The sequence below is a fragment of the Ursus americanus genome, chromosome 14, assembly GCF_024610735.1.
Source record: "Ursus americanus isolate L20-20 chromosome 14, mUrsAme1.1.p, whole genome shotgun sequence".
Taxonomy (NCBI): domain Eukaryota; kingdom Metazoa; phylum Chordata; class Mammalia; order Carnivora; family Ursidae; genus Ursus; species Ursus americanus.
Window position 1 is genome coordinate 8,188,248 of NC_142140.1, and position 27,259 is coordinate 8,215,506.

At 48.2% G+C, this 27,259-nt stretch overlaps 2 protein-coding genes and 1 pseudogene across 7 annotated transcripts; 1 reads left to right on the forward strand and 2 right to left on the reverse strand.

Moving 5' to 3' along the window:
• Window positions 1-31: 31 nt before the first annotated feature.
• On the reverse strand, window positions 32-16,722 carry IL17RE (interleukin 17 receptor E). 6 transcript variants are annotated; one of them, XM_087866798.1, is made up of 17 exons: window positions 12,091-16,722; window positions 11,193-11,396; window positions 10,829-10,844; window positions 10,119-10,259; window positions 9,424-9,512; window positions 9,017-9,176; window positions 8,782-8,921; window positions 8,074-8,142; window positions 7,127-7,193; window positions 5,993-6,168; window positions 5,859-5,906; window positions 5,731-5,776; window positions 5,411-5,559; window positions 3,076-3,144; window positions 2,537-2,588; window positions 2,354-2,452; window positions 100-1,842 (listed from the first exon to the last, which is right to left on the reverse strand). In XM_087866798.1, the coding sequence occupies exons 1-17, from the start codon at window positions 12,151-12,153 to the stop codon at window positions 1,247-1,249; spliced, it is 2,184 nt and encodes a 727-aa protein (XP_087722924.1). In that variant the 5' UTR covers window positions 12,154-16,722; the 3' UTR covers window positions 100-1,246. The 6 variants fall into 6 exon arrangements, with proteins under 6 accessions (XP_087722919.1, XP_087722924.1, XP_087722920.1 ...); XM_087866793.1 differs by lacking the exons at window positions 9,424-9,512; window positions 10,119-10,259; window positions 10,829-10,844; window positions 12,091-16,722 and having other exon boundaries at window positions 32-1,842; window positions 11,198-11,496; XM_087866794.1 differs by lacking the exons at window positions 9,424-9,512; window positions 10,119-10,259; window positions 10,829-10,844 and having other exon boundaries at window positions 5,411-5,776; window positions 11,198-11,372.
• A 153-nt stretch (window positions 16,723-16,875) lies between these two features.
• On the reverse strand, window positions 16,876-19,809 carry JAGN1 (jagunal vesicle mediated transporter 1). Its single transcript, XM_045808206.2, has 2 exons — window positions 19,576-19,809; window positions 16,876-17,821 (listed from the first exon to the last, which is right to left on the reverse strand). Exons 1-2 carry the CDS (start codon window positions 19,662-19,664, stop codon window positions 17,359-17,361), a joined length of 552 nt encoding a protein of 183 aa, XP_045664162.1. The 5' UTR covers window positions 19,665-19,809; the 3' UTR covers window positions 16,876-17,358.
• A 3,085-nt stretch (window positions 19,810-22,894) lies between these two features.
• LOC123799126 (intraflagellar transport protein 20 homolog pseudogene) lies at window positions 22,895-23,546 on the forward strand (annotated as a pseudogene).
• The last annotated feature ends 3,713 nt before the right edge of the window (window positions 23,547-27,259 follow it).

Below are 27,259 nucleotides of genomic sequence, written 5' to 3' on the forward strand. Positions count from 1 at the left end.
TTCCCGCCCCGCCCTGTCCCTCCCACCAACACCAGGCCTGGGAGTCAGCAGGCTTGGAGTGGGGTGGTGGCCTCATCTCCTTTCCCTCTCCTCCTCCTCTGCTGACACCTGGCTGGGAGGGGCCCCTGAAGAGGGTGGCAGCATCACAGCTGAGTGAGGGAGCTCTTACTCACCCTGGGAGTCCCTAAGGAAGAGGGCCTGGGCAATGCTGGGGCATATCCACTTCCCATACAAATCTGGGATTTTGGTGCCCATTAGGTCCCCTCATACAGGGCACCCCCAGTCCCTTCACACATCTGCCCTGGAACTCAGTGACCCTTTGTGGGACAGGAGCTCTAAAGGCAGGGACAAAGGGCATCAGAAAATGGGCTTTTCACCACTTCCTGGCCTCTGCTCAAGTGTGGTATGGAGGGAAGGAACTCAGGACTCAGAGCCAGGCAGACAGGGGCCCCATTTGTGCTGTTGCCATGGGCTGGCTGCACGACAAATGGACCTTTCTGAACCTTTTCACAGTGAGGATCGAGATTTCCAGGTCCTTCTTTGCTTTTCAGAGACATTGCATGTGAGAAGTGAAGGATGTGGTTGTGGGTGTGGACATGGAAGATTTGGGCCCACAAAGGGATGCATAACAACCCCCAGGGAGGGCTGTGCTGACCCTTCCTCCAACTCAGGATTCTGGGCACACTGGAGAAGCACACTGTGTCTCTTAGCTTATCTATTATGTTCGCCTTTATTCATTTTTCTTGATCTTGTCCCACCTTTGCCCTGTACACCCAAGGCCAAAACCTCTTTCCCTGGGTCAGGCTCCCTCCCTCCCTCCATCCTCTGGGCAGAGCTCCAGTCTGGGAAAAGCAGTATCCCTGTCTCAGAAAGAGGTTCCCTTGCTCCCCCACTGGAGTTACCCCTCACTCAGAATTGCCATCGCACCAGCCTCCCCTACCTCTGTCCCACATCTTTCCAGCCTGGACTGGAGCATGTGCAGACTGCTCTTTCTGGAATTTTGAAGAAAAGAAGTGGGAAGATCCCCCTCCCCCGCAACAGGACTGGGGTCAGTGGAACCCTCAGTAAACAGCGACTCTCCCCGCTGGTTCGGAAAGGGTAAACATGAGGAAGAAGCCAGAAACGTAAGGAAGGGGCTGGGACAGCGAGGGAGGTGCTCTACTCCCTGGCTAGCAGACAGAGCATAAGGATTTTTGGCCCGTAGTCCTGGGGCGGCACCCCAAGGATTCTAGGGTAGAAGGCTCATTCAGGGGTTCCAGCCAGTACCCCTACGCCTGTCTCTGCTCAGACTCGGTGGGCAAAATTTGGCGGCCTCCCGTTCCAGCCGGTGGCACAGCTCCAGGCGACCCCGCAGGCACGGCCGATCCCCGAGGCGGCCTCGACTGGTGGCTTCGGTGGAAGGCTGTGCGTCTAGCGCCCGTAGCAGGCGTGGCAGGTCGCGCAGCAGGCGGTAGCGCGGCAGGGCACGCAGAGGCGGGGGAATGTCGCCCTTGGCACAGAGGCGACTGAAGTAAGCGAGCAGCAGCAGTGGGCGCGGGGCGGCACCGAGCAAGGCGCGCAGGGGCGCCGAGTGGGGATCCCGGCCGCGGACTGGACTGGGGCCCCCACTGCTCCACAGAAGCAGCACGGTGCCCCGCTCCTGCGCCACGCGCGCCCGCGCCGCCCACAGCCAGGGCAGCGGGCCCACGCGCGCCACGCGCGTCCCTTCCCACAGGTCCACGATCACGTCACGCCCACCGCCCAGCGCTGCCCGCAGCAGTTCAGCCAGCGCTCCCACCAGGCGCCGCTGCGCCTCTGAGTCCGCGACGTGCAGGAGCAACACCGGCCGCTCTCGGCCCGGGCCTAGGGGCGGGAGCAGCAGATAAACAGGGTGGGGGGCTAAGGGAGAGCCCAGCACTTCCCCTCCCCTATTCCACCCCCACTCTACCCCTCCCCACCTTGGGGCTAACTCATCAGGTGTTCCACCTGGTTCCTTATCTCCACTGGGTGTGGGTACCCAAGGCAACTTTAGCCTATAGGGTGTCTTTGGGCTAATTAGATAAAAGCGCCCGGAAGGGGCCAGGTCTAGGGCGCGGGGTTTGGCAGGTGCAGCGCAGGCTGGATTTCCGCCCCACTGGTCTCTTCCCAGAGACCACTAACAGTGAACCATCTGCGCAGAAGGACCTTTGCTCTGCCTTAACCATTCCTGACCACTAGGGGGCCTGAGGCTCACCACCTTGGGTAGCAGAGAGCTTGGGGCAGCAGCAGGGGCCTGGCTCTTCTGGAAGGGAGCCTAGGCAGGGGAAGTGTGGGGGGCCACTAGCTTAGGCACTGTGCAGATCTGAATCCTCAGGTTCCCCCAGAGTGAGCTTACCTGACAGCGGGCGCCGGCGGGTGAGGACCAGAACAATGCCCAATAGGGTGGTGAGGGCCAGCAGTGCCAGGATCAAGAGCCCCAGGTGTCTATGAGAGACTGAGTCAAGCAGGGTGAGGCCAAGTCAGGCTCCTCAGTGCCCAACCTCCTTTTTACCCCACCCCTCGTCTCCCAAGAACTTACCATCTGGACACAAGAGGTGCTTCCAGGAAAACTGAACATCTGATCTCCACACCTGAGGACGCAGAGCCCGCCACCCCTGTGAGCCAGGGTAGCCCCTTCTCCCAGGGGCAGTTGAGCGGCGACAGAGAAAGGGAGTCCCCCCCAGACAGGGAATTTCTCCAGCACAGGGTTTGTGTCTGGTCCAGCTCTGGCTGGGCACACAACAGGTCAGGAGTGGCAACCCAAAAAATAAACTTGAAGTTGCCCAGGGCGTCCATGAGGCACAGTCAGGCACAGTCCCTGAATGAAGTAATCGGATGCCACTGAGCTCAAGCCCATTGTCACCATGCCTGAATGTGGACACAGAGTACCAGGTTTTCTGATTTTTTCCAGGAGAAGCCGGAAATCAGCTTTTTAAATATGACCGCTCCAATATTTAAATGGTAGCAACTCATTCCAATTTCAAACACCATGCTGGCCAAACCAAACATTTGTCTCACGTTCCACCTATAGGGTAGATGCTAGGGGAGTGTGTACAGAGTGACAGCAGGATTCCTTACCAGGAGACAGCTCCCTGGCTGCAGGAAGGGAATGATGAGATCTAGTGTCACTGGGCTTGAGCCCTGAGTCTGTGGGAACAAAGAGAAGAATGACTGTCCCCACAGAGTCAAATCTGGCTCTGTCTAGTCTGAGTCTTTGCCCACACTCTTTTCCTTTCTACCCTCCCGCTTCCACCCAAATCCTACCCAGGCTTAAGGTCAAGTGCCACCATTGACAAGAAAGAAGTCTTCCGGGATGCCTGGGTGGCTCAGTTGGTTAAGTGTCTGCCTTCAGCTCAGGTCATGATCCTGGGGTCCTAGGATCGAGTCCCGCATCAGGCTCCTTGCTTAGAGGGGAACCTGTTTCTCCCTCTGCCTGTTGCTCCCGCTGCTTGTTCTCTCTCTCTGACAAAGACATTTTAAAAATCTTTAAAAAGAAAGAGAGAGAGAGAGAAAGAAGGAAAGAAAGAAAGGAGAAAGAAAGAAAGAAAGAAAGAAAGAAAGAAAGAAAGAAAGAAAGAAAGAAGAAAAAGAAAAAAAAAGGCTTCCCCCTACTTCATTCTCAAGCCACCCAACTGATCATTCCCAGATGTGAACTGCGGAAGATAACACATGAATCAGGAGATCGGGCATTCATCAGCAAACATGCTCTGCGTGTCTACTTTGTGTCAAGCCCTGAGAAAAGAAGACACAGGTGTTGCCTCTGTCCTCCAGCAGCTCATAAACCAAGGAGCCTAACTATATAAGCTGCCTCCCTTCTCTGTCCCGCATATCTGAAGGGATGGCTTGTCCACTGGAAAGAACCTAAGCCGTGAAGTTAGAGCACAGTCAAAAAAGTCCGGCTTAATGATTGCCCTTGTGGTTCCTAGCTGTGTGATCTTTGCATGGAGATAGGTTTCCTCCCTTCCTGACCCTCAGTTTCTTCATTTGTATATGAGGACTAACAATCTTTATTTTACTGGGTTCTTGAGAGCATCCCATGGGAATATGCAGGTTAACGCCCCCTATCACACACAGCGCAGGGTGTAGGCCTTCAGTTACAGTAGTTATTATTACACTGTGGACTCCTTAGGGGCAGACTGTGTTACATACTTTTCTTGTATTTCCCAGGGCCTAATGCAGGGTAGGCACAGAGCATTGGACAGAAGTGATCACCATCTGTATACAGGCAGGATATGGCTCCACCCTATGTTCTGGGTGTTGGTTAAGGAGTTGACCAAAATCTCCATCCTTCCAGAACTCCCTCCACTTCCAACCCCCATACCACCCCTGTCCCAGACCCCATTCTTCAGCCAGCTGTCAGCAGATGCTGACACAGTGACTCTCAAATCATGGCTAAACTCAATGAAGGTGGTCTTCTCCCAGCTCACAAAAACAAATGAGTCCATGGACTTAGCTCTCAATTTTAGGTTATCCCATGGGACTTTGTCTTAAATCTTAAGCATGGCTTGGTGTTAAATCTTAAAACATTCTTAAACATTTGCTACCACTTATCTGCTTGGGAGCCCTCATAGAGTACAAGACAAATAAGCAAGCTACAAGTGAGCATTTAAGAAAGAATTAGAAAGAGCTAGTCATGCTTAGTCAAATTGGTGCTGTGGTTTGACGGATATATTTGATTGTGCTTTTTATTTTTATTTATTTTTTTAAAGAGTATTTATTTATTTATTTGACAGAGATAGATAGCCAGCAAGAGAGGGAACACAAGCAGGGGGAGTGGGAGAGGAAGAAGCAGGCTCCCAGCAGAGGAGCCTGATGTGGGACTCGATCCCGGAAGGCCAGGATCACGCCCTGAGCTGAAGGCAGACGCCTAACGACTGCGCTACCCAGGCGCCCCTGATTGTGCTTTTTATATCAGATACACAGAAGAGAGTCTGCTAGTCAAACTGTTCTTAGTTCACATAATAAAGTTAAATCTGTCAGTAGTTCACAGTATTCTGCAAAGAGCACCTCAGCTTCCAGGGGCTCTGCCTCCCAAGATAGGCAGGGAACGTCTGTCAGGGGCCTCGTGGAGACAGACAGGAACGCAGGGGTAGAGGACAGCTGGGTTCAAGAGAGGGCATTGGTATAAAATATGGCAGCAGACTGTGTGGGTCAGAGGACAGCCGGAGGTGGGATGGCCAGTCTCTTGCTTCTGTTTACCTCCCGTAAGCTCAGAAACTAAAAGGATTAGAAACTGCTCCATTGAAGACCCCACTGACAGGCAGAGGAACCAGCTGAACAAAGATTGATCAAGTAAATAAATAACCAGATGATATAAGTTAGAGATTTGCGTGTCTCCACTTGCTGCGCTCTGAGCAACAAGACCGGGGTGAGGGGGGTAGGGGGGTGGGGGGGATCCCTGGCTAGGCCATACCTGGCTGATGCTGTACACCGGGGGCACCAAGCTGTCCTGCCCCAAGCTTGGGGGGCTCCAGGCAGCACTGAAGGTGGCCTGCATCGTTGAGGAGAAGTGAAGGACCAGCTGCCGGGCCTGGGTATCCACGCTCACATTCCAGGATGGGGCTGCCAGGGTGGGAAAGGGCATCATGGGAGACATTCTGTTTGTGGGCGGTGATAGGAGCTGGGCTGTGGTTGCCAGAGAAGTCAGAACAGGGCTCGCATCTGGCTTGGTCCCAGTTGGGTAAGGGTGAAGTGGTGGAAGGGGGTCCCAGCCAGGGTCACTTATCGGCTCACCAGTCCGGTGGGGGCATTCCACATGGCTGCTATTTCCAAAGGAGAACTGAGAAATCCAAAAAAGGCAAGTCAGCAAGCTCCAGGCACCACCCACACACCTCCCCAACCACTGTCGCCCATGTTTGTACCTTGAAGCAGAGCTGGGGGTGCAGGTCTACTCCCTCCAAAACATACCACTGTGGTAGGAGAAGGGAGTTAGTCAGGGAGCCGGGCCTTGGGCCCCAGCCCTGCCCACTCAAGTCCTGGGGGGGGCCTGTCTCACCCCCTCTGACTCTCGAGCCGTGGCATTGGGGACGTCTTCACAGTGGGTGTGCCAGCCCTGCCTCTGGCAGAGGGAGGCCTCCAGCTTCAGCGGGCAACGGAGGGTGAGGGCCATGACCATCTGACTGTGCTGGCTGTAGTCAGTGAAGTGCACTGACTTCCAGAAGTCCGAGCCATCTGGGCAGGCGGCAGGCAGAGGCAGAGAGTGAGGCCTGGGAGGCCTGGGCCCTGCTTTGGCCTCAGCCTCCCTTTGCATCCCCATCCCCGGGGGCACCAGGGGATGACTTCGCTGGCATGTCTAGGTATCCAATAATTGAGCATGCCTTGTCCAGACCTTTTATGACCTTTTCTACTCGGCTGTCTCATCTCCTTTCTGTGCCTCCATTCTGGCCAGTTCTCTGCTGCTCCCCAAACTCAAAATCTGCAGATCTTTGCTTAAGTTCCTCCCAGAACCAGGGGTGTGCCCCTCACTACTCTCCTTTTGAAATACTGCCCCTTTTCTGAGCTCACCCCAGGTGTCACCTCCTGTAAGAGACCTCTGATCAGACAGCCTTCACGGGCTTCTCCCTTTCCTGAGTTCACGGCCTACAGCCTAGTCCTCAATTCTAACGGTGCCCTGGACTGTAGGCTGCTTTGCACTATTCATTTGCTGCGTTTCAGGGTCCTGTCTCTTTAATTTGGGGATGACAACATGCGTCCAGCACTTTAGACATCACCAGCCACTTTCACATATAATATTGAACGCCAGCCTCATCAATAATTGGAAAGTAAGGCAGGGCAAGTATCACTACTTTACTGATGAAGAAACTGAGGTTCAGAGAAGAATAAGTGGGATGTGACCCCAGGACTTGGGGCCCATCCTCTTAGGACACTACCTCCTGGGGCTCATATTTCTAAACCTCTCACAGCACCTAGTACAACGTTCAATACTCTGATTTACTGGCACGTGATTGGTAGATACGGTAGCTCTTTCTCCTCAGCAACTGCAGGGAAAATGCCTGCATGCCTTCTGGGGGCTTCTTCCACAACACAGGTGTGAAATGCGCGCGCGCGCGCGCGCGCGTGTGTGTGTGTGTGTGTGTGTGTGTGTAAGAGAGACTGAGAGAGGCTACGAATGCCCATGTCCAGCACTTACAGGCTTCAGGCCAGTTCTGGAAGGGACATTTTTTGCGCCTCACTGTGTCCTCTTGCAGGTAGGATGCCTGGGGGGACAGGGAAACAGTCAGGGAGGGTCACAGGAACGGCTTCTCTCCTCTATCACTCAGACCTGAAACTCCTCTGGCTTGACCTTGCCCTGATGCAAGCTGCTGGAGCCAGCGGGGCACGGAGCAGGGGAAGCAGTGCAGGGTGTGGGCAAGGGCAGGGGGGCGTGACCAGAGTCTGGGAGCAAGATCAGTAAAAGGGAGGCTCAGTCCTCTTCTCCCTGGAGAGGAGAACCTATCCTCCCCCAGAAAGAGGGGAGGTCCACATTCCTCCTCTTTTAGCTTTCCCAAGGAATGCCCTGTACGGAGTCCCCCTCTGGACCACCCAAGCACCCGGCGTTGTCCACCCCGGCAGCTGCTCCCTGCCCCACGTGTCTGCTTATACTTCCCTTTTGTCTCCTCCTGGTTGACAAGGTCCCCTGCATTTTCTGTCTAGTCCAAAGAAGTCTTACCACTAGACACCTCAGCTTTGTAAGGAGTGGAGGACTGCCAGGAAGGGCTCACGGGGACGAGACTTTTGGAGCCGATATGGAACCTGGCAGTGGCCACACGTGCACCCACCGTGACTCCTCAGAACACATAGTGAAGGCAACTGTGTATTCTGTCTCTGGGGGCTGAGGCCAGTCTGAACCCAGGAAAGCTGGTTTTGGGTGGGACTGAGGTTGGAATCGGCCCCCCCAAATATCTCATATTCAGCAGGACACTTCCATCTCTGACCCAGTGTGTGACTCACAGTCAAGCTGGCAGCCATCTTCCCAAGCATCAACTCAACACCCAGTCTTTTTAAGACCTGACTTACTGGAGATAGGCTTGACCAACTGTGCCTCTGTGAGACCTAGGAGTGGAGCCATGGACAACACAGACCTTTTCCTCTGCTCACCTCTATGCACAGACAGGGCAGAAGGAATTCATAAGGCAGGTCTACAGCATGGCCCCCAGACACAATTTTCTGTTGACGAAGCAGCAAAAGGAGAAAAGAAGTGCCTGAGAAAGAGCTTAGGCACCCTGGACAAAGGCAGTAGGAAGTTGGGACCTTGGCCAACACACCCTGTTTTTTTAAGAAATGAAGGGAGCTGAGGGCCAAAGAGGTACAGCTCCAGTCCCTGCAAGTGGTACCAACTGCATACCAGGGCATCCACAGCAACTGGAGCTTGAAGGGGGATATGAGGCCTGGGCTGAGTGAATGGGGAACATCCCATTCTCTGGGGGGCAGCAGCAAAAGGAGGGAGATGGAAGGGAACCAAGAAAGATATGACTGCTTCTTGGGGGAACTGAAAAGCCTTCTTAATGCAACCTGAATCTAGCTCAGGGTCTTCTCACTGGGGATATATGCCATATTCATTTCTCTGCTAGGCATTCGTGGTTGCTCCAAGTCTCTGTTTGTCCTTGCCCTTCCTCTCCTCCTGGATGACAAGGACACCTGCATTTTCTGTCTAATCCAAAGAAGTCTTAATGCTAGGCACGTCAGACATGTAGGGAGGTCTTAGAAAATGACCGTCACTCTCTGGGCCTCAGTATACAATGGGGAGGTCCTTTTTGCTCCAGAGCTGTGTGATCTGGCTTTTTAAAGGGAGACAACACTCCATACCTGGGCGTCGAAGGGACTGCTCAGCTCCTCACATTCTAGTACCCACTGGTGACAAAGACGCACGGTGACCTCAGGTCCCGGAGGAATGGTCACTTGAATAGCCCGTGCCTCAGGCAGCAAATCAAAGGAGAACTCGGGCCCTGGGGAGAAGGGGGACCTGTTAGCCTTGTGTCTTGGCCTGGGCACAGGCACCACTACTTGGCTGTACCCATCTCTGGTCACACCCCATGCCTACCTTCATGCCTTTGTGAGCTGGATCTGGGGAGACCTTCCAATGCCTTTGGGTCTGAAGGTTGGGTCCTTTTAGAGCGCAACCCCTTGTGAGAGATGTGTGGGGAGGGGACAGTGATGTGATGACCCTTCTCAGACAGGCAACAGCTACTCAGCAGCTTCCTCTGTAGGCAGAGAACGTGGTTGGCCTTAGGCCAGGAATCAGGCTTTTATTCCTGCTTCTGGAACCTGAGGCACCACAGACAAGTCGCTCAGTCTTCAAGCCTTGGTTTCCCTAACTGTGTAATAGACAGAATAGTCTACTTCATTGCCACGCTTTCTATCTTTTGCATGGCTAGAGAGCAAAACGAGAGGCCAGAAACGAAAGGTCTGTGGGGCGTAGGGCAAGGCTGGAACTGGCGGGCAGAGTACCTGAGCAGATGCTGGCATCTTGTGTCTCCTACAGAACTGGAACTTATGTGACTTTTTGTATTTCTGCACCAGGAGGTGAAACCAGCCCCCTGGAGGCCTGTGCAGGAAAGGACATATTGACTATCCAGCCCTTCTCTGCCCCTCTCCTACCTGGAAATGTGGCCTGATGTTAGATAGTAAGTCATTTCAGATCATGGAGTGTAATGGTAGCAAGCTTCTTTAGTCCTGAAAGTTATGATACAGTCAAAAAATAATTAATTCCTTAAGTAGAGAAAAAGCTATACATATATGCAAAAGTGTCCATTGTAGCATTATTTACAACAGTGAAAAATTAGAAACTGCGAATTCTTAAGCAGTGTTTGGGCATTTAGTATGTGCCAGGCACTGAGCTAGGCCATGAAAATAAAGAGTTGAATAAGAAAGATCTTACTTTGCAAATAGAAGGTAATACTAGTAAACTCACAGAACTAAAACAGTTTAATCCCAAGCAGTGGTGCCAGTGGAAAGGAGAAACACCTTCACAAAATGATACAACTGAACCATGAATATCAGTCATGGCATGCTATTTCAGGACGACCTGTCTCTGTTGAGGTTGACAGCAGGAGAGACATCGGTTCTGGTATGATAAGTCCCACTTTCCTCGGCCTGGGCCACCCTCCCAAACACCTCTAATTCACATCTCCACTGAGAAAAGCCCAAAGGGCTGTTTCTTATACCTGAAGGATCTGACACCAGATGCAGGCACAAATAGGGGCAGAGCCAGAGCTGAGCACAGCAAGGCTTTGGGGACGCAGGAAACGCCAACTGGGCATGGCAAGAGACACGGGCAGACCTTCCTGGGAAAGATGAAAGTAAATCAAATGGTAGGGTCCAAGGAGGTCCCTCCCGCCTCAGACAAGTGGACTCGAGGCTGAGATGTGTAGTTTTGGGCAAGCTACGGACTTCTCTAAGCCTCAGCTTCCTCGTTCATAAAGTAGGACTGTTGTCAAGATCAAGTGAGATAATGTGTGGGGAAAATGATTTGTAAACTAGAATGTACCATTAGATATGAAAGATCGTTGTTGTAGCACTGACGGTAGGGAGGGAACAGTTAAGGGTGAGTGCCTAGAGGTTATTCTGAGTCTCCTTTAATCCTCCCCACAGCTCAGGGGCAGCAGCTTTCTATGACCTTGATCATCCCCTCAGAGACGGGGAGTCAGAGGGCTAAGTGCACTGCCCGCAGCCACATTTGGAGTATGTGGTGGAATTGCCACGCAAATCCAGGCTTGTCCTGATTCTGAACCCTGTGTTTTCTCCTTCATATGCTACTTCCCAAGTTGGGAGCCAAAAATTTGAATGGAAAGCTCGCTAGGGATCTGGAACAAAAGGGACCCAGAAAAGAAGCAGGGCAGGGAATGAGACTCACCAGTGAGAGTGTCTTCCTGAAGGCACAGGGCCCAGTAGGGGCAAGAAAGGAGAGAAGAATTATTAGTAGGGATTCCTATGTGGGGGGGGGGGCATTCTCCCTGGGGTCTTTGCCTCAAATCACCTAATTCTAAGGCCCATAACCTAATAGCCCATCCACTCTGGCTCTTGTCTTGCCAGCTCGACCCTGCACAGGCCCTCAGCACACCAGAACCTTGGCTACCCCTTCAAGACCATACAGAGGACGCACTGGGGCTGCTACCAGGGCACAGGGACTTGGGAGCAATGAGAGGATAGGCAGAAGAGTGGGGAGCTTTACCAGCCCGTGGCAGGGAGATGTCCCTACTGGGCAGCGGCAGCATTACCTTACCATTTGGGAGGCCAGCAGACAGTGGGTGCTCCAGCGGGGCAGGTAGGGGCAGCCAATCCCAGAGGAAGCAGAGAGGCCAATGAACAGCAGGAGGAGAAGCAGGAACGGAGCTGCCGATCTGGGGCTCCCCATGGGCTTCCGTGGGGTCAGAGCGCCCAGAACATGGCTGCACAGCCTGAAGGAGGGCAGCGGGCCCTTGCTGTGCAGCAGCGGGAGCGCAGGGAGCAGGAGTCTTCGCCTCTGCCTGCACCTGCCCCGCCCTGCCCCAAAGCTCCTCCTCGATCCTAGATCCTAACCAGCCAGCCAGGCCACATTCCTTCTTCCCCTAGCGGAGGGACAGAAGGATGATTGCCCCCCAGAAAACCCTACTACTCCCACCTGGAGGGCAAGGGGCTCCTACTCTGGCAGAGAAATAACAGGAAAGAGGCCAGCACAGGGTTAGGGGGATGGAGGGCTGTCCCCACTTCTTAACCCCTCCTACTCCTGCAACACCCTGCAGATCTGACCCGCCCATTAATGCTCTTGGACTTGGAGCTTCCTTGGAGATGTGCTTCATCCCCTCACTTAGAGAATTAACGGAACTATTCAGCACCATTCTGCAATGGAGTCTGGAGACAGAGGTGCCTGAGGCACCAGAGTTGAGCAGAACAACAAAAAGTCCACGTAGGATGCGCATAAACCTCACAGGCCCCCATACGCAGCCTGCTCCCCACCTGGCTGACCCTCCAGACTGTAGCCCAGCTTTCTTTCTGCACCCAACTCTTCTGGGCAAAGGGCTCCACACCAAAGGGGCCTCCAGCTTCAAGGATCCTCTAATCAGAACAGTCTGCTCAGGAAGCCCCAGAGCGCATAGCTGAGCCCGGGAGCTGAGGGAGCAGGCCCCACGCACTGACCTGGTTTCCTGTGGTTTCCGATGCTGACGAGGCTCCAGGCTTTGTGGGGACCCTCCCCATCATCCCACAGCTTCCTCCTGCTCATGGAGCATTTGAGCTGCTTCAGTCCTTACCTTGGTGACACACATAGAAAGCAAGTTTGGGGCACACCTATGGGGTTAAGTCATCTTGATATTGTTATTGTCCCTCTGCACCTTTCAGTAGCCTGACTCTAGCCTCCTTGAAGCCAGTTCTAGGTCCTGAGTCTTCAGGTCTACTGTCTGAAGACCCATCCCACTCATTAACCTAAAAATACCCTCTGGCTTTTGAGTTCATTAGAAGATAAGGACCCTTTCCTATTCTTTACATTCTCTAATACCTAGCAGGGGATGTCAAAAAATAGGTGGTTTTGTAGTTGAATAACTGTAAATAATGCTACATTTCATTTAAGCAGTTTATTTGCTTCACATTTTACAAGCACTTTCAAATTTGATCCACCTAATCATCTTATGAGACAGGTAAGTGAGAATTATTCTTTTCATTTCGTAAAGAGAGAAATAAGGGAGCAGAAAGAAGAGTGGTCTCATCAAGGTCAAGGTCTCTAGCCCTGGGAGCTCCAATTTTGCCACCTCTCACGGTTCATTCCTTTTTTTTTTTTTTAAGATTTTATTTATTTATTTGACAGAGAGAGACAGCCAGCGAGAGAGGGAACACAAGCAGGGGGAGTGGGAGAGGAAGAAGCAGGTTCCCAGCGGAGAAGCCTGATATGGGGCTCGATCCAAGAACGCTGGGATCACGCCCTGAGCCAAAGGCAGACGCTTAACAACTGTGCCACCCAGGCGCCCCTCATTCCTCTTTCTGTCAGACTATGGTTTCTCTTCCCACTGCCTCATCTCCTTCAGCTCCTGGGATCCCAAAAGGGTTTGCCTGGCACAGTTCCATTTTTTGGCCTTGGAGCCCAGCACTGTGAAAACAGATCAGTAAGATACGAAAGAAAAAAAGGGTGGTCTGGCCATACTAAGGATAGGTTAGGGAGCCTTCCCCCTCAATTTTTACCTAACCCACAGTGGTTTAGATCTACATAAATAATGCATTTTCCAATGCTCAGGGTATGAAGTGAGAAACTTGGTTCCATTCTAGAATATTTCTCTTTCTTTTCTTTTCTTTTCTTTTTTTTTTTTTTGAAGATTTCATCCATCTATTTGAAAGAGAGAGAGGAGAGAGCAGAGTGAGAGAGAGAGAGCACGAGTGGGGTTGGAGGGGCAGAGGGAGAGGGAGAAGCAGGCTCCCCATTGATCAGGGAGCCAGACGTGGGGCTCAATCCCAGGACCCTGGGATCATGACCCAAGCTGAAGGCAGACGCTTAACCAAATGAGTCACCCAGGCACCCCTAGAATATTTCCCTTTTTTGACCTCTTGTATTTTCTGATCTGTCACAGTGAAAAGATTTCCTTAGTTGCTCCTTGACCCTGGCTAAGGTATGGTAGGAGAAGCAGAAAAGAAAGAAAAAGACTCACATTCGCACATACAAAAGAATAGAAAGGGAAGAAAATGAGAGCATAGGAAAGGAAAAGGAATTAAAGTGAGGAAGGAAGGGGGAAAGAAGAAAGAAAAGAAGGTCTGTTTTTTATTTATTGTCTTGCTGCTTTGCCTATTGATTTGGAGCCTAAAAAAAGGTGTAGGGTAAAAAGCACTGCAGGCGAAGTCTGGCACATCTGGGAAATGGTAGGGAATCAGTTCAGGATTTGCTAAACTCTTACTATCAGACTCGAGGCCATATGTTTTGCCCACATTATCTCGTTTTATTTGTACTACAACCCTTGAGGTCAGTCTTTTTAAATCATTCTACAGGCTGGAAAACACTGGGAAGATTCAGTAACTTGTTCAAAAACAAAAATGGAGATCTGGGACTCACCACCGTGTCTTTCTGGCTCTTTCTGCCAGAACATACTGCTTGGGGAATTCTGTGAGAAGTCAGAGGGTTTGTGGGCCCTAGAATCCACAGAATTATTAGATTTAGCAATGCAATGTAGATGGTAGGGTGTTATGTGAAGGAAGAATTTGGAATAGTTGGAAAGAACAAAGGGAAAGTAGGTCTTATGACAGTGAGTGGTTCAGACTTCCAGACTAGTAGGGATCATTTGGCAGGAGTCAACAAGGGAGGAGTAACTGTGGCTGGAATTCGAGGCAGCCAACTGGAGTAAAAGCCAACTGCAGCACAGAGGCCCTGTCTTCTCGGAAGATGGCTGAAGCCTGTCTTACCTGTGGTTTGTGTCTGAATGGGCTAACCCAAACTTCATGCTCTAATAACCTTTACTTGGGGACCAAGCCAGGAGCTCAGGGAGTCTTGGCAGGCCCTGCACATGCTCAAACAGAGAGCACACTGTGGGGCCTTGGACAGCTGTTTTTCTTGAGCCTTACCCTTACATGGACTCTGGTCAGACCATGCAGCAGCATCTCCAGGCTCTTTCTGTAACGGCTGATTCCTAAAGTCTCTTGGGGCAACTGGGCCTACTGTTAGGGCACGTTAGGCAGGAAGGGCCAACACATTAGACCAATGTAAACCAAGAGTGGACAAGTGTTCCTTCCTTACTTCTGCTCTTCCAGAAGGGATCAACCTCCAGAATTCCAAGGCAAGAGACTATGCCTAAGAGAAGAGATAAGGACTCCCAGTCTGAAACGGGAAAGTTAATGCTCATCAAGGGAAGGGATTTTGGTATTTACTAAGCTCCTGCTATGTACTTGACTATTCATAACATTATTTTATTTAATCCTCACAATCTCAGTAGCTACTATAATCCCCATGTGTCAGATCAAAATCAGAGACTCAAGTTTCTTAAGGCAAAAGGCAGAATTCCAACCTAAGTCAGTCTAATATCAGAAGCTGTATTCATTCCACTACACCGCACTGCCTTTCTCATGGACCTGATGCTCTCTAAGGGTCCCTCCAATGCCTGCAGTCTAGATCTGCAAACACAAGGGAATAACCATTCCTCATATTTATATAGTATTACATAGTTTACAAAACACCTTCATAATACTTCACCTTATTTGACCTTTAAAACAATGCTGTGAAATAGGCAGTGTTAATTTTAGCCATATGATTAGGTGTGCTGGTACTCGAACCCATCTTCCACTGTCCAAATACAGTGCTCTTTCCAGTAAATCAGGATCTCTTTCAAAGGGAATCTTGTCTGCTTCAGGGAATACTACAACCATGAGGCAGGAAAAAAATAACTCGAAAAGCAGAATCCCAATAACCCAACAAGCAGAAAACTAAAATAAACCAAATGGCTTTTTTTTTTTTTGCATTGACAGTAATTTCCATAATGGGTCTTTGAAAGCACTCTAAGACTGTAATGATACTTCATTCCAATAATGAAAGAAAAGTTTAGCTTAAAAAAAAAGTATTTGCATCCCAATTCTTTGAAAATTAGCAATCTGTGCCTGGTACACGTAATTCCTTTACCCACACATTTCCATCTGCTTTCCTTTGCTCTCCAAATTCTACCCCCGTTTCAGTCTAATTGTTTTCTCTGTGCAATACATCCTGTCTTCAGTCTATAGTAGGACAAGTTACTTCATTCAATAGGTGCACTCTGTGTATCAGGTACTGAGCAGGAGGTGAGGAAAGACACGTCAACAAATAATTCTGTCAATAAGAGGAAAAATAAAAATGCCATGCAGATTCGAAGAACTCTTACTCCTTGAATTGAAGCAAACAGAAGCTCCCAAATTACCATATAAACTGAATCTTGAAGGATAAGTGATAAAGGCATATAAAGGTCTAAAAGGGGAATTTTTAAACTGGGAAAACATGAAAGCAATATGAGGATTCATGAGGTTCTACTGACTGAGACTGAGAGTATTGAGATAATGAAAGACTGGTGCGCTGAAATCACACCTTTGAAACATCTGAGAGATTCAGGCATTTTGGTTGTTCAAAAAACAATAGCACATAGTAGATGCTTGATGATCCAGAACCGTACTTTTGGTATACTCACTTGCACACAGGGATGCAGGAAGAGGTATGGGTATGAGGTATGAGGTATAAGACAAGGAGTTAAGTTTGGGACACACGGAGTTTGAGATGATCGTCAGCACATGCAGAGGAACAGGTTTTGCAGTATAAGTACTGTCAGTATCTAAGAGTGACTGAGGGTATACCCAATGTTTATAGAATAAAAGGATTAAGCAAAAATGACTAGAACTCTGGAGAGGGCAGAGGTCTGCAATTAGAGACCCGGACAACATCCAGAGACCATAAAGTCAAGCAGACAAGAACAAAGGGACACACGTATTTCCTGCAGTAATGTTTACTGTCAGACTTTTAGTTGTAAGAAGGGCCTTTAGTTCACAGATCTCTTTCCCACTTCCATTTTTAACTTATCTGCTCCACACCATTAGATATTGTGTTTATTAGTTTCACATGTATGTCATGTTTCACCCAGATTACATGCAGGGATACTTTAAAATTCTTTTGGATACCACATTAGGCACATAAATGACAATTTGTTAACACTGCATGATAAACATGAATATCCTACCAAAATAAGAGCCCATAACCCAAGCAGGATAAATGAGAATGGGCCATTTTACGGGTGGAGAGATTAAATGTATGGCCCATGGCAGTTTCTGTCAATCGGCTGCAGGGCTGCTACTATGACTTTGGTTCCCTACGCCCAGACCACTTCTCTACTGCTACTTCCAGCTTTCTTGGGAAACTTCTACCTACCTCCTTGTGTCCATGGCCACTCAAGCAACATACCTTTCACAATTTATCAAATTCCAACACAAGGCACAGGGTGGACAAGGCAGTTGTACCTTTATTGAGGTTCTTTTAAATTAAAATGCTTTGCAGTAGAGACCACAGCCTGCAGGGGGAGCCTCCCAAATGTTTCCTGCCCCACCACCTACAGATTGAAGTAGAATTTGATTTATTCCCTGTCTCTTTCAGTATTGATGGCTAAGGGGTAATGGATGGAAGCGGAGAGATGACCAAGAAGGGGCAAGGATGAGGCTCTGTCTTAAAAACCCTGAAGGGCCTCAACTTCAACCAGCTGAAGTGTGCTTTATAGTTGTTGATCACCCAGTTCCAGCCAACCAGGAATAAATTAAATATAGTTTTGCCACCTCAGCTGATGGTAACAGGAGGGGCTTTCCAGAACGTGGGCCTAGTTTGCACTAGCTGCCAAAATCACCAACGATTTCAGAACAGCTCCTCTACCTTCTCACTTGGCTCAATGGGAGGCCCAGGCTTCACCCACGGAACAGTCCATCAGGCAGGCTTCATTTACGTTTCTTCTCCTGTGTGCTGGTGAACCAAGAGTCTAGGAGCTTCTTGCTGTAGTATAACTGCCAGGCATGCACTTGAACCGCCAGCACCAACACCAGGTACATGACAGAGACGGCAGAAAAACCAAAGAGGAAACGGTAAGCCTTTCCGTGGCGGTAGAGCTGCTGTGCAGCAGGGAACATCTCCATGCTGCCATAAATGAGGGGAGCTATGGAAAAGAGCCCCATGCTGATCATAGAGAGCACCAGGTAGCTAATGTTGTTGCGAGGGAAGGAGAGGAGGCCCAAGAGAGAGGGCACAATGCTCAGCAAATACGGGTATTCCCACTGATAGGGCATGGCCACCTGATCATGTGACAGTAGCCTCAGGTGTCCCACGCTCATCTTGGCAACCAGCAGCAGCCATATGACCAGATGCACGTAGATCAGCTTCTTGATTTCATACTTGAGGGTCACACTGTGGGGCAGAGCAGAGGAAGAAGTACCTTTCATTCAAAATTTTCTGATCACCAACTATATGCCAGGCAACTATACTGGACACTGGGATACAAACATGAGTAAGATATAGTCCCTGCCTGGATGCTTGGGGACAAGGAACAAAAGAAAAAATAAGGGGTGTCTGGGTGGGTCAGTCAGTTAAGTGTCCGACTCTTGATCTCAGCTCAGGTCTTGATCTCAGGGTTGTGAGTTTAAGCCCCATGTTGGGCTCCACACTAGGCGTGGAGTCTACTTAAAAAAATAGAAAGGAAAAATAATGAGAAAATGAACTAGAAGAGCTCTAGTAAATATATGTTGTCAGATATATGAGATCACAGGAAGGAGTAATCAGTTCAGCTTAGGATGGGATGTCTGAGAAGGCTATCTAGAGGACAGTGATATCTGAGATAGGCTCTGAAGGGTGGGTGGCGGTGGGATTCCAATCAGACGTAATAGCACGCAGGCAAAAAGACATAAGCATTGTGTTCCAGGAAAGCAGGTGGTGTGGCAGGAATACTTTGTAGTGGGAAGGGGAAGAGCAGGATATGAAGTTGCAAAGAGTGAGTCAGATTAGAGGCAAAAGAGTAACTCAGAGCTGTGTTTAGAGAGATGACTTTGACTGCACCATAAGAATATAGCCTAGAGGAAGGAGATACTGGCAGCAAGGAAATGAACTCAGGCTGCCCGTATTTCCCCAGCTAGAGTAGATTTTATAGCCAAAGCAAGCACATATATTTCTCTTATTATTCTAATTCTCTCAGGTCCTAAATGTAATCCCTTCACACCCCTGAGGGCAGTTTCTGCTCTGGACAGTCATCAAAACTCTTGCTTGGGTTGTGATATTCTCTTAGGCGGGGGTCTAAGGATAAGAATGAAATGGAGGTCCAAAGAGCTTGTCATTCTTCAAAACTCTGGAAAGATGTGAAAAACATTCTGGGAGAGTTTGGTGGATTTAAGGAAAGAAAATCTTTTTTCTTTTTTTCAAAATTTTTATTTTAAAAATATTCATTATAGAAAATGTGGAAAGGTAAGGGGAAAAGTCAGTCACCTGTAGAGTTCATGATCCCTGAAGGCGGGGACCAGTTTTGTCTTTTATAAAGGAACTTTTCTCATTGAAGGTATAACATGCATACAAAGACCAGATCTGTTTTTGCTTACTATTATATCCTCAGTGCCTAGCACAATGCCTGACCGGTAGAAACTCAATAAATATTTGTTGAACGAATGAACGAATGTGGAAACACCCCTTGCATGGGAGTTCCTAAAACTCATTTTAGGCGAAGAAAGGCTGGACTTTATGGTCCACATTCCCCAAAATGGCCTGAAATACAACAGCTACCATGTATTGGGCAGACTCTTTACACGAATTACTAGCTCACTAATTCTTCACCAAAACCTAAATGATGGATTGCTTTTCCCTTCACAGATGAGGAAAGTGGGTTTCAATAAAAAAAAAAATTGGGTTTCCGAGGTCACAGCGAGGCCAGCATCGCTCAAGACCCCGGAGCCTAGGAGGCAGAGGACCCTCCCAAGTCACAGGGCGGATCACCGGGTGGTGCTTATGGGAGCGAAGGGGCTTCCCAAAATTGGGGACAGGCCCTGGGCCGACACGGGAGGAGGTGCGCGAGGGCCGGCTGGGCGGGTAAGACCCTGAGGCCGGGCCGGTGTCGCTTTCCAGGCCCTCCGGGCTCTGGCTGGGGAGAAGGCCTCCGTGCTCCTCGCCTCACTTCATACCTCATCTGGTAGTGCATGGCGACGCGCTCCCGGTGCTGAAAGTCGCTGCCGTCGGTACCGGCCGCTCGCGGGCCTGCCCGAGATGCCATTATCCCCGCCCAGAACCCCAGAGCCTCTCACGCCGACCCACCACCGGGACTACCGGGCCGAGCTGCCTGCACACCCCGTTAACGTCGCCTCAGCTTGCCACCCTAACAGCCGCGCGGTTCTGTGAGGACAACTTCCGGCCTTTCTATCTCCGGAGGACCGACTCTGTGGTCACGCCCTCGCGCACACGCACGCGCACGCTCTCGCGGCCCCGCCCGGGCCTGAGTCTGTCCCTTTGGAGTGCCCGGGAAATTCATCCTCGCGGATGGCATCTTTTTGCCCTCTGCTTAGACCGTATCACTTAGACTGTTGATAACTGTCACCTTCTTAAACTGTAATATGAGTTCAAGACACCGATGTCCCCACTTCACAGATGGGGCAGTGATACTTGAAAAGGGTTCTGTAACTCCCAATAGGACACATGATTGACACAGTCTGAAAATATCTCCCCATGGATTACTTAATCATTGCAAAGAGGAAATGGTAACTTTACAGTGGAGAAACCTGGGGTGCGCCCTCTTAACGAAGTAAGCAAAGTTAACTTGATCAGTAATGAGACATCTCCCGTCTCCTGTTATGCTGAGGACAGAGTATCACTTCTGTGATATTTCTGCCAAAAACACTTAACCTGAATCTAATCATGAAGCAATGATAGATAAATTGAAGGACATTCTATAAGAGAATTAGACTATTATTAAAAATATTAAGGTTATGGGGGTGCCTGGGTGGCTCAGTCGGATAAGTGTCTGACTCTTATTATCCGCTCAGATTTTGATCTCAGGGTGGTGAGTTCAAGCCTCATGGTGGGCTCCACGCTGGGTGTGGAGCCTATTTAAAAAAATAAAAATGTCGGGGCGCCTGTGTGGCTCAGTCAGTTAAGCCTTTGCCTTCAGCTCAGGTCATGATCCCAGAGTCCTGGAATCAAGCCCTTTATCCAGCTACCTGCTCAACTGGGAGTCTGCTTGTCTCTCTCCTTCTGCCCTGCTCATGCTCGCTCTCTCTCTCTCTCTCTCAAATAAACAAAATCTTTAAAGAAATAAATAAAAATGTCAAGGGTATAAAAGAAAAAAAATATGGGGTGCCTGCATGGCTCAGTCGGCTAAGCATCTGCCTTCGGCTCAGGTCATGATACCAGGGGTCTTGGGATCAAGCCCCACCTTGGGCTCCCTGCTCAGCGGGGAGTCTGCTTCTTCCTCTGCCCCTCCCCCCCACTTGTGCGCGCGCACACACACTCTCTCTCTCTTACTCTCAAATAAATAAATAAATAAATAAATAAATAAATAAATAAAATCTTTTTTAAAAAGAAAAGAAAATTGTATTTCTTAAATAATAAGATTTAAAAGTTGAAATGACTGATCCAAGGGCTGCAGAATGGATGTAGAGTTAGCAGGCATGAAAACAACATTAATCTCATTATACATCTCTAGCAGGCTCTTGGGTGACCAGGTGCATTCTCAATGAGCAGTAACATTTGGAAAGGAATCTTTTTTTCTAAGCAGTAGGTCTCAACAATGGGCTTAAAATACTCAGTAAACCACATTATAAATAGACATGCTATCAACCAGGATTTACTATTCCCCGTATAGACCACAAAGTAGATTTAGTATACCTTGTAAGGGCCCTGGGACTTTTGGAATGGCAAATGAGCACTGGCTTCAACTTCAAGTCACCAGCTACATCAGTCCCTAACAAGAGCATCAGCTTGTCCTTTGAAGCTCTGAAGTCAGGCATTGAATTCTCTCTAGCTCTGAAAGTCCTAGATGGCATCTTCTTCCAGTAGAAGGCTGTTTCATCTACACTGAAAATCTGTTGTTTAGTGTAGCCACCTTCATTAATGATCTTAGCTAGATCTGGATAACTTGCTGCAGCTTCTATTTGCTGCTTTATCTTGCACTTTGGTGTTACAGAGATTCCTTAAGCCTCATGAACCACCTCTGCTAGCTTCAGACAGCTTGCTCACCTCTCTCAGCCTTCACAGAACTGAAGAGAGTTAGGGCCTTGCTCTCCATTAGGCTTTGGCTTAAGGAAAAGTTGTGGCTGGTCTGATCTTTTATCCAGACTACTAGAACTTTCCCTATATCAGCAGTAAGACTGCTTCACTTTCTTATCATTCGTGTATTCACCGAAGTAGCACTTTTACTTTCCTCCAAGAACTTTCCTTTGCACCCACAATTTGGCTGTTTGGTGCAAGAGGCCTAGCTTTTGCCTGTCTCAACTTTTTTTTTTTTTATGTATATGTGGTTTATTTTTTAAGATTTTATTTATTTGAGAGAGAGGGGGGGAGAATGAGAGCACACAAGCAGTGGAGAAGGAGAACCAGGTTGCACATGGAGCAGGGGGCCTGATGTGAGACTCGATCCCAGGACCCTGGGACCAGGACCTGAGCCTAAGGCAGCCGCTTAACTGACTGAGCCACCAGGCGCCCTCTGTCTCAACTTTCAACACACGTTCCTCACTAAGCTGAATCATTTTTAGCTTTTAATTTAAAGTGGGAGACTTGTGATTCTTCCTTTCACTTCGACACTTACAGGCCATTGTAGGATTATTAATTAGCCTAATTTCAATACTGTTGTGTCTTAGGAAATATGGAGGCCTGAGGAGAAGGAGGGAGATGGGGAGAGAAATGGCCATTTTGTGGGCAGTCACAAAACACACGTTTGTCAATGAAATTCTCTGTCTTATATAGGTATGGTTCATGGTGCCACCAAGCAATGACAATAGGAACGTCAAAGATCACTGATCACAGATCACCAACGAAGTGAGCAAATGCTCCCAGAAAAATGGCGCCGATAGACTTGCTCAATGTAGAGTTGCCACGAGCCTTCAATGCATGAAAAATGCAATATCTGTAGAGCTCAGTAAAGTGAAGCACGACGAAGTGAAGCACGGTGAAGGAAAGTAAGCCTGTACCCGTCTCCCCTCCTACACTCTCAAGAACACCTTTTCTTGCCCTCTGGAAATTCTGCGGACCCTTTGGAATCCATCTTATTACTCCAGCAAAAATCACCGGCTCAGTAAGTTGCAGTGTTTGTTAAGCCTGGTTTAAGACCATCTGTGATAGAATCGTCCAAGGTTTTTTTTTTTTTAATCACCTAGGATTCTTATTAAAGGCATATATTTCAGTGGCAGCACCCGAGGCCAGTGGGTGAGGTAAGATGCGGCTGACCCCGTCAAGAAGCTGCTGCCTTAATCAGCCCCTGCAGCAGCGCACTGCCACAGGGGATTGGCAGCTATGGCCACGGACATCCTGGGTGAAGCAGGGCTGCACTTTGATGAGCTGGACAAGCTGCGCGTGTTGGACCCGGAGGTTACCCAGCAGACTGCAGAGCTCAAGGAAGAGTGCAAGGACTCTGTGGACAAAACTGGCCAGTTTCAGAAAATAGTTGGTGGTTTAACTGAGCTGTTGACCAACTTGCAAAAGAAGCCAAAAAAAAATGAGAGGATGAAGGCCACTGGTGCTCAGAACTTGCTCATATCTATAGCAAAACAGAGAGAAGGCCAATGGCAGCAACTGCACGCTCTGATAGCAGAAAAGAAAATGCAGCTGGAAAGGTATTGGGTTGAAGAGGAAGCTTTTTGTAAAGGAGAGCAGAATGAAATGGATTTATTGACCAATTTATTTTTCAGAATTGAACTGAAAATTTCATTTTATAGCAGGAGGGCAAAAAACCAAAACCAAACCCAAAAAACCTCTGTACCATTCCAGTGACTTGACTAATGACCCACGTATGTCCTGAGGATGGTGTGTAAGGAAAGCAGCATCTCTGAAGGCACTAAACAAATGTGGGGAGCTTGTTGCAGATGTCCGTGCACATCTGCTGGTGAACACCCAGTGGTCACGGTGCTCCAGGCTCTCACCTCTCGGCATTCTTAGCCTGAACTGAGCAGTCTGTAAACTCTGATCCTTTTTTTCCTTTGTAAATTCACAAAGCTTTGGAAAGGAAGAGCAATAAATTATTGTTTAAAAAATAACTAAAAATAAAAGCGTATATTTCTGGGGTTACCTAGGTGACTCAGTCAGTTAAGCGGCCAGCTCTTGATTTTGGCTCAGGTCATGATCTCAGGGTCCTGGGATGGAGCCCTCGTGTGGGAGTCTGCTGGAGGATTCTCTCTCCCTCTCCTTCTGACCCTCCCCCACTTGTGCGTGCACTCTCTCTCTCTAAAATAAATAAATAAATCTTTTTTAAAAAACCCATATGGGGTGCCTGGGTGGCTCAGTCGGGTGGCTCAGCATCTGCCTTCCGCTCAGGTCGTGATCAGGTCCTGGGATCCAGCCCCGAGTTGGGCTCCCTGCTCGGTGGAAAGTCTGCTCCTCTCTCTCCTTCTGACTGCCACTCCCCCTGCTTGTGCTCTCTCCCTCTCTGACAAATAAATAAATAAAATCTTTTCAAAAATTTGTACACAAATGTTCATAGCAGCATTACTTATAATAGTCAAAAAGTGGAAACAACCCTATATTCATCAACTGATGAATGGATAAAAAATGTGGCATCTCCATAAATGGAATATTATTTGGCAATGAAGAAGGATACATACTACTGCATGGGTGATATTATGCTACGTGAAAAGCTAGTCATAAAGGACTCTGTATTGTATGATTCCATTTATATGAAATATCCAGAATGGACAAAGCCACAAAGACCAAAAGTAGAGTAGTGGTTGACAGGAGGAAATACGGAGTAATTGTAATAGGTATGCAGTTTCTTTTTGAGGGTGATAAAAATATTCTACAATTACATAGTAATGATCATTGGACAACTTTGTGAATATACTAAAAACCATTGAACTGTACATCTTAAAAGGGCAAATTTAATCATATGGGAATTATAGCTCAACAAAGCTGTTATTTTATTTTTTCAAGACTTTATTTTTTTGAGAGAAAGAGAGAGAGAGAGAGCAAGCATGAGCTGGGAGAGGGGCAGAGGGAGAAGCAGGCTCCCCACTGAGCAGGGAGCCTGACGCGGGGCTTGATCCCAGAACTCCGGGATCATGACCTGAGCTGAAGGCAGACACTTAACCGCCTAATCTCCAGAGCCACCTAGGTGCCCCAAAGCTGTTATTTTAAAATGCAAATGGTCACAAGGGAAGGGCAATAACGGAAAGGTGTGATCATTTACAGCAGCAATTTGTTTTTGTTTGTTTTGTTTTTTTAAGTAGGCTCCATGCCCAACATGGGGCTTGGACTCACAACCCCAAGATCCAGAGTTACATTCTGTACTGATTGAGCCGGCCAGGCACCCCCAGAGCAGTGATGTGTAACTGCTTTTGTGCCATGGACGTCCTTGGCAGCCTGGGGAACCCATCTCAGAATGAAGTGCTTGAATGTACAAAATAAAATATGTATAAAATAAAAGATTACGATGAAGCAAATTGTATCAAAATAAAGTTCTCCAATTTAAAAAAATATATACGGTGAAAATTCCTCCTCTCAACTCCGCTCCCCCTCTTCCCAGGTCTCAACCCAGTCCACCCGACGCCACCCAACCAAGGAAACACTTTGTGGGTTTTTAATGTAATTGTATGTATTTCCAGAGTTTCTTTAAGCACATACAAGCACATGTAAACTTATATTCTTATTTTATCCTTTCTTTCTTTTTTTTATTTTAATGTTTTTTATTATATTATGTTAGTCACCATACAGTACATCCCTGGTTTCTGATGTAAAGTTCGATGATTCATCATTAGTTGCGTATAACACCCAGTGCACCATGCAATACGTGCCCTCCTTACTACCCATCACCAGTCTATCCCATTCCCCCGCTCCCTTCCCCTCTGAAGCCCTCATTTTATCCTTTCTTAAATACAGAGGGTACTGTATTATACACACTACTAAAGACCTTGCTTTTTGTTTCCACGTAACAAAATATCTTGGAGATTTTCCCCAGGTCCGTACATAAAGAACATCCTCAATTTTTTTTTTTTGGCTTCCTAGGGTTATTCCATTATATGAATATAAGATAATTTATTTAATGCTCTCTCTTGTAGGACATTTGGATAATTTCCAGTATTTTGCTATTACAAACGTAGCTTCAGTTAATAACCTTGTATATATATCATTTCATTCATGGGCAAGATCTATAGTCTGGAATCCCAGAAATGGTACTGCTGGGTCAAAGAATATATGGTGTCTGTAATTTTGATAGATCTTGGACACATTGCCTTCCACAGAGGTTAGATCAATTACATTCTCACCGACAATATGTGGGTGTGTCTGACTCCTTGCTTTCCCACAGCTTTACCAACAACATTTGCTAGTCTGATGGGTAAAGAATCACATCTCTGCGTAGTTTTATGTTGTATTTCTATTTCTTTTTTTTATTTCTATAAGTGGGATTAAATGTCTTTTCATATGTTTAAGGATTACTTGTATTTCATTTCCCTGAACTATGTTCATATCCTTTGCCCATTTTTCTACCGTGTTGTTGGTCTTAGTTTATATGTAGAGGAGAGAGAAGAGAATGAGAATGAGGGAGAAAAAGACAGAGATAGAGACCCACACAGAGAGAGATAGAGACACAGAAAGAGAGGGAGGAAAGGAGGGAAAGTGGAGGAGAAAGGGAGGGAGGAGATCGGCATCTTGCCTTTTTTAGTTGCAATATACCTTTGTTTTTGTACGTCATTCGACTCTGCTCAGGTATGACAAGCTGAACATGCAGAATACTTTTTTTTTTTTAAATTAGGCTCCCTGCCCAGTATGGAGCCCAGTGTGGGGCTTGAACTCACAACCCTGAGATCAAGACCTGAGCTGAGATCAAGAGTCAGACGCTTAACCAACTGAGCCACCCAGGTGCCCCCAGAATACTTTTCAAATGTAGTTGAGGGGCGCCTGGGTGGCACAGCGGTTAAGCGTCTGCCTTCAGCTCAGGGCGTGATCCTGGCGTTACGGGATCGAGCCCCACATCAGGCTCCTCCACTGTGAGCCTGCTTCTTCCTCTCCCACTCCCCCTGCTTGTGTTCCCTCTCTCGCTGGCTGTCTCTATCTCTGTCAAATAAATAAATAAAATCTTTAAAAAAAAATGTAGTTGAATACATAATCTTTTCTTTATGGCTTCTCAATTTTGAGTCATAGCTAGAGTCCTCCACTCCAAGGTATCTCAAATGATTTCTAGGTACTTCAGAGTTTGAGAACCGTGCCCAGACATCTGCCTCTCCCACTAGAATGTAAGGTCCCCGGTCAGGGACAAGAACTGAGTCATCCATGTCCCCCACAGCCCATAGTGCCTGGCATACTGTAAATGCTCAAGAAAATGCTTGTTGAATAAGTAAATCCCAACGGGTTCAAAACCATCCTCTTCTCCTAAGTACTGTGAAGAATCCTCAGGTTCACAGAGCCATCCTCCACCCCGAGGAGGATATCTTCGGCTTTAGCTTGCAGTTATCTTTTTTTTTAAATCTGTGTCTGCTTCCCATGATGCCCTGGGAGTTCGTCAGGGCCAGACTGCTTCTGAGTCACCCATTGACGCACAATCACATGTTAGACGTTCAATAAATATTTGAGGCATGAATGGTCAAGGGAGGGGCCCCACCTGTTCCCCAGAACTTCTTCTCTGAAGTATTTGTTTGTATTTCTCTTCTCACTCTTGGACTGCCTTCAAGT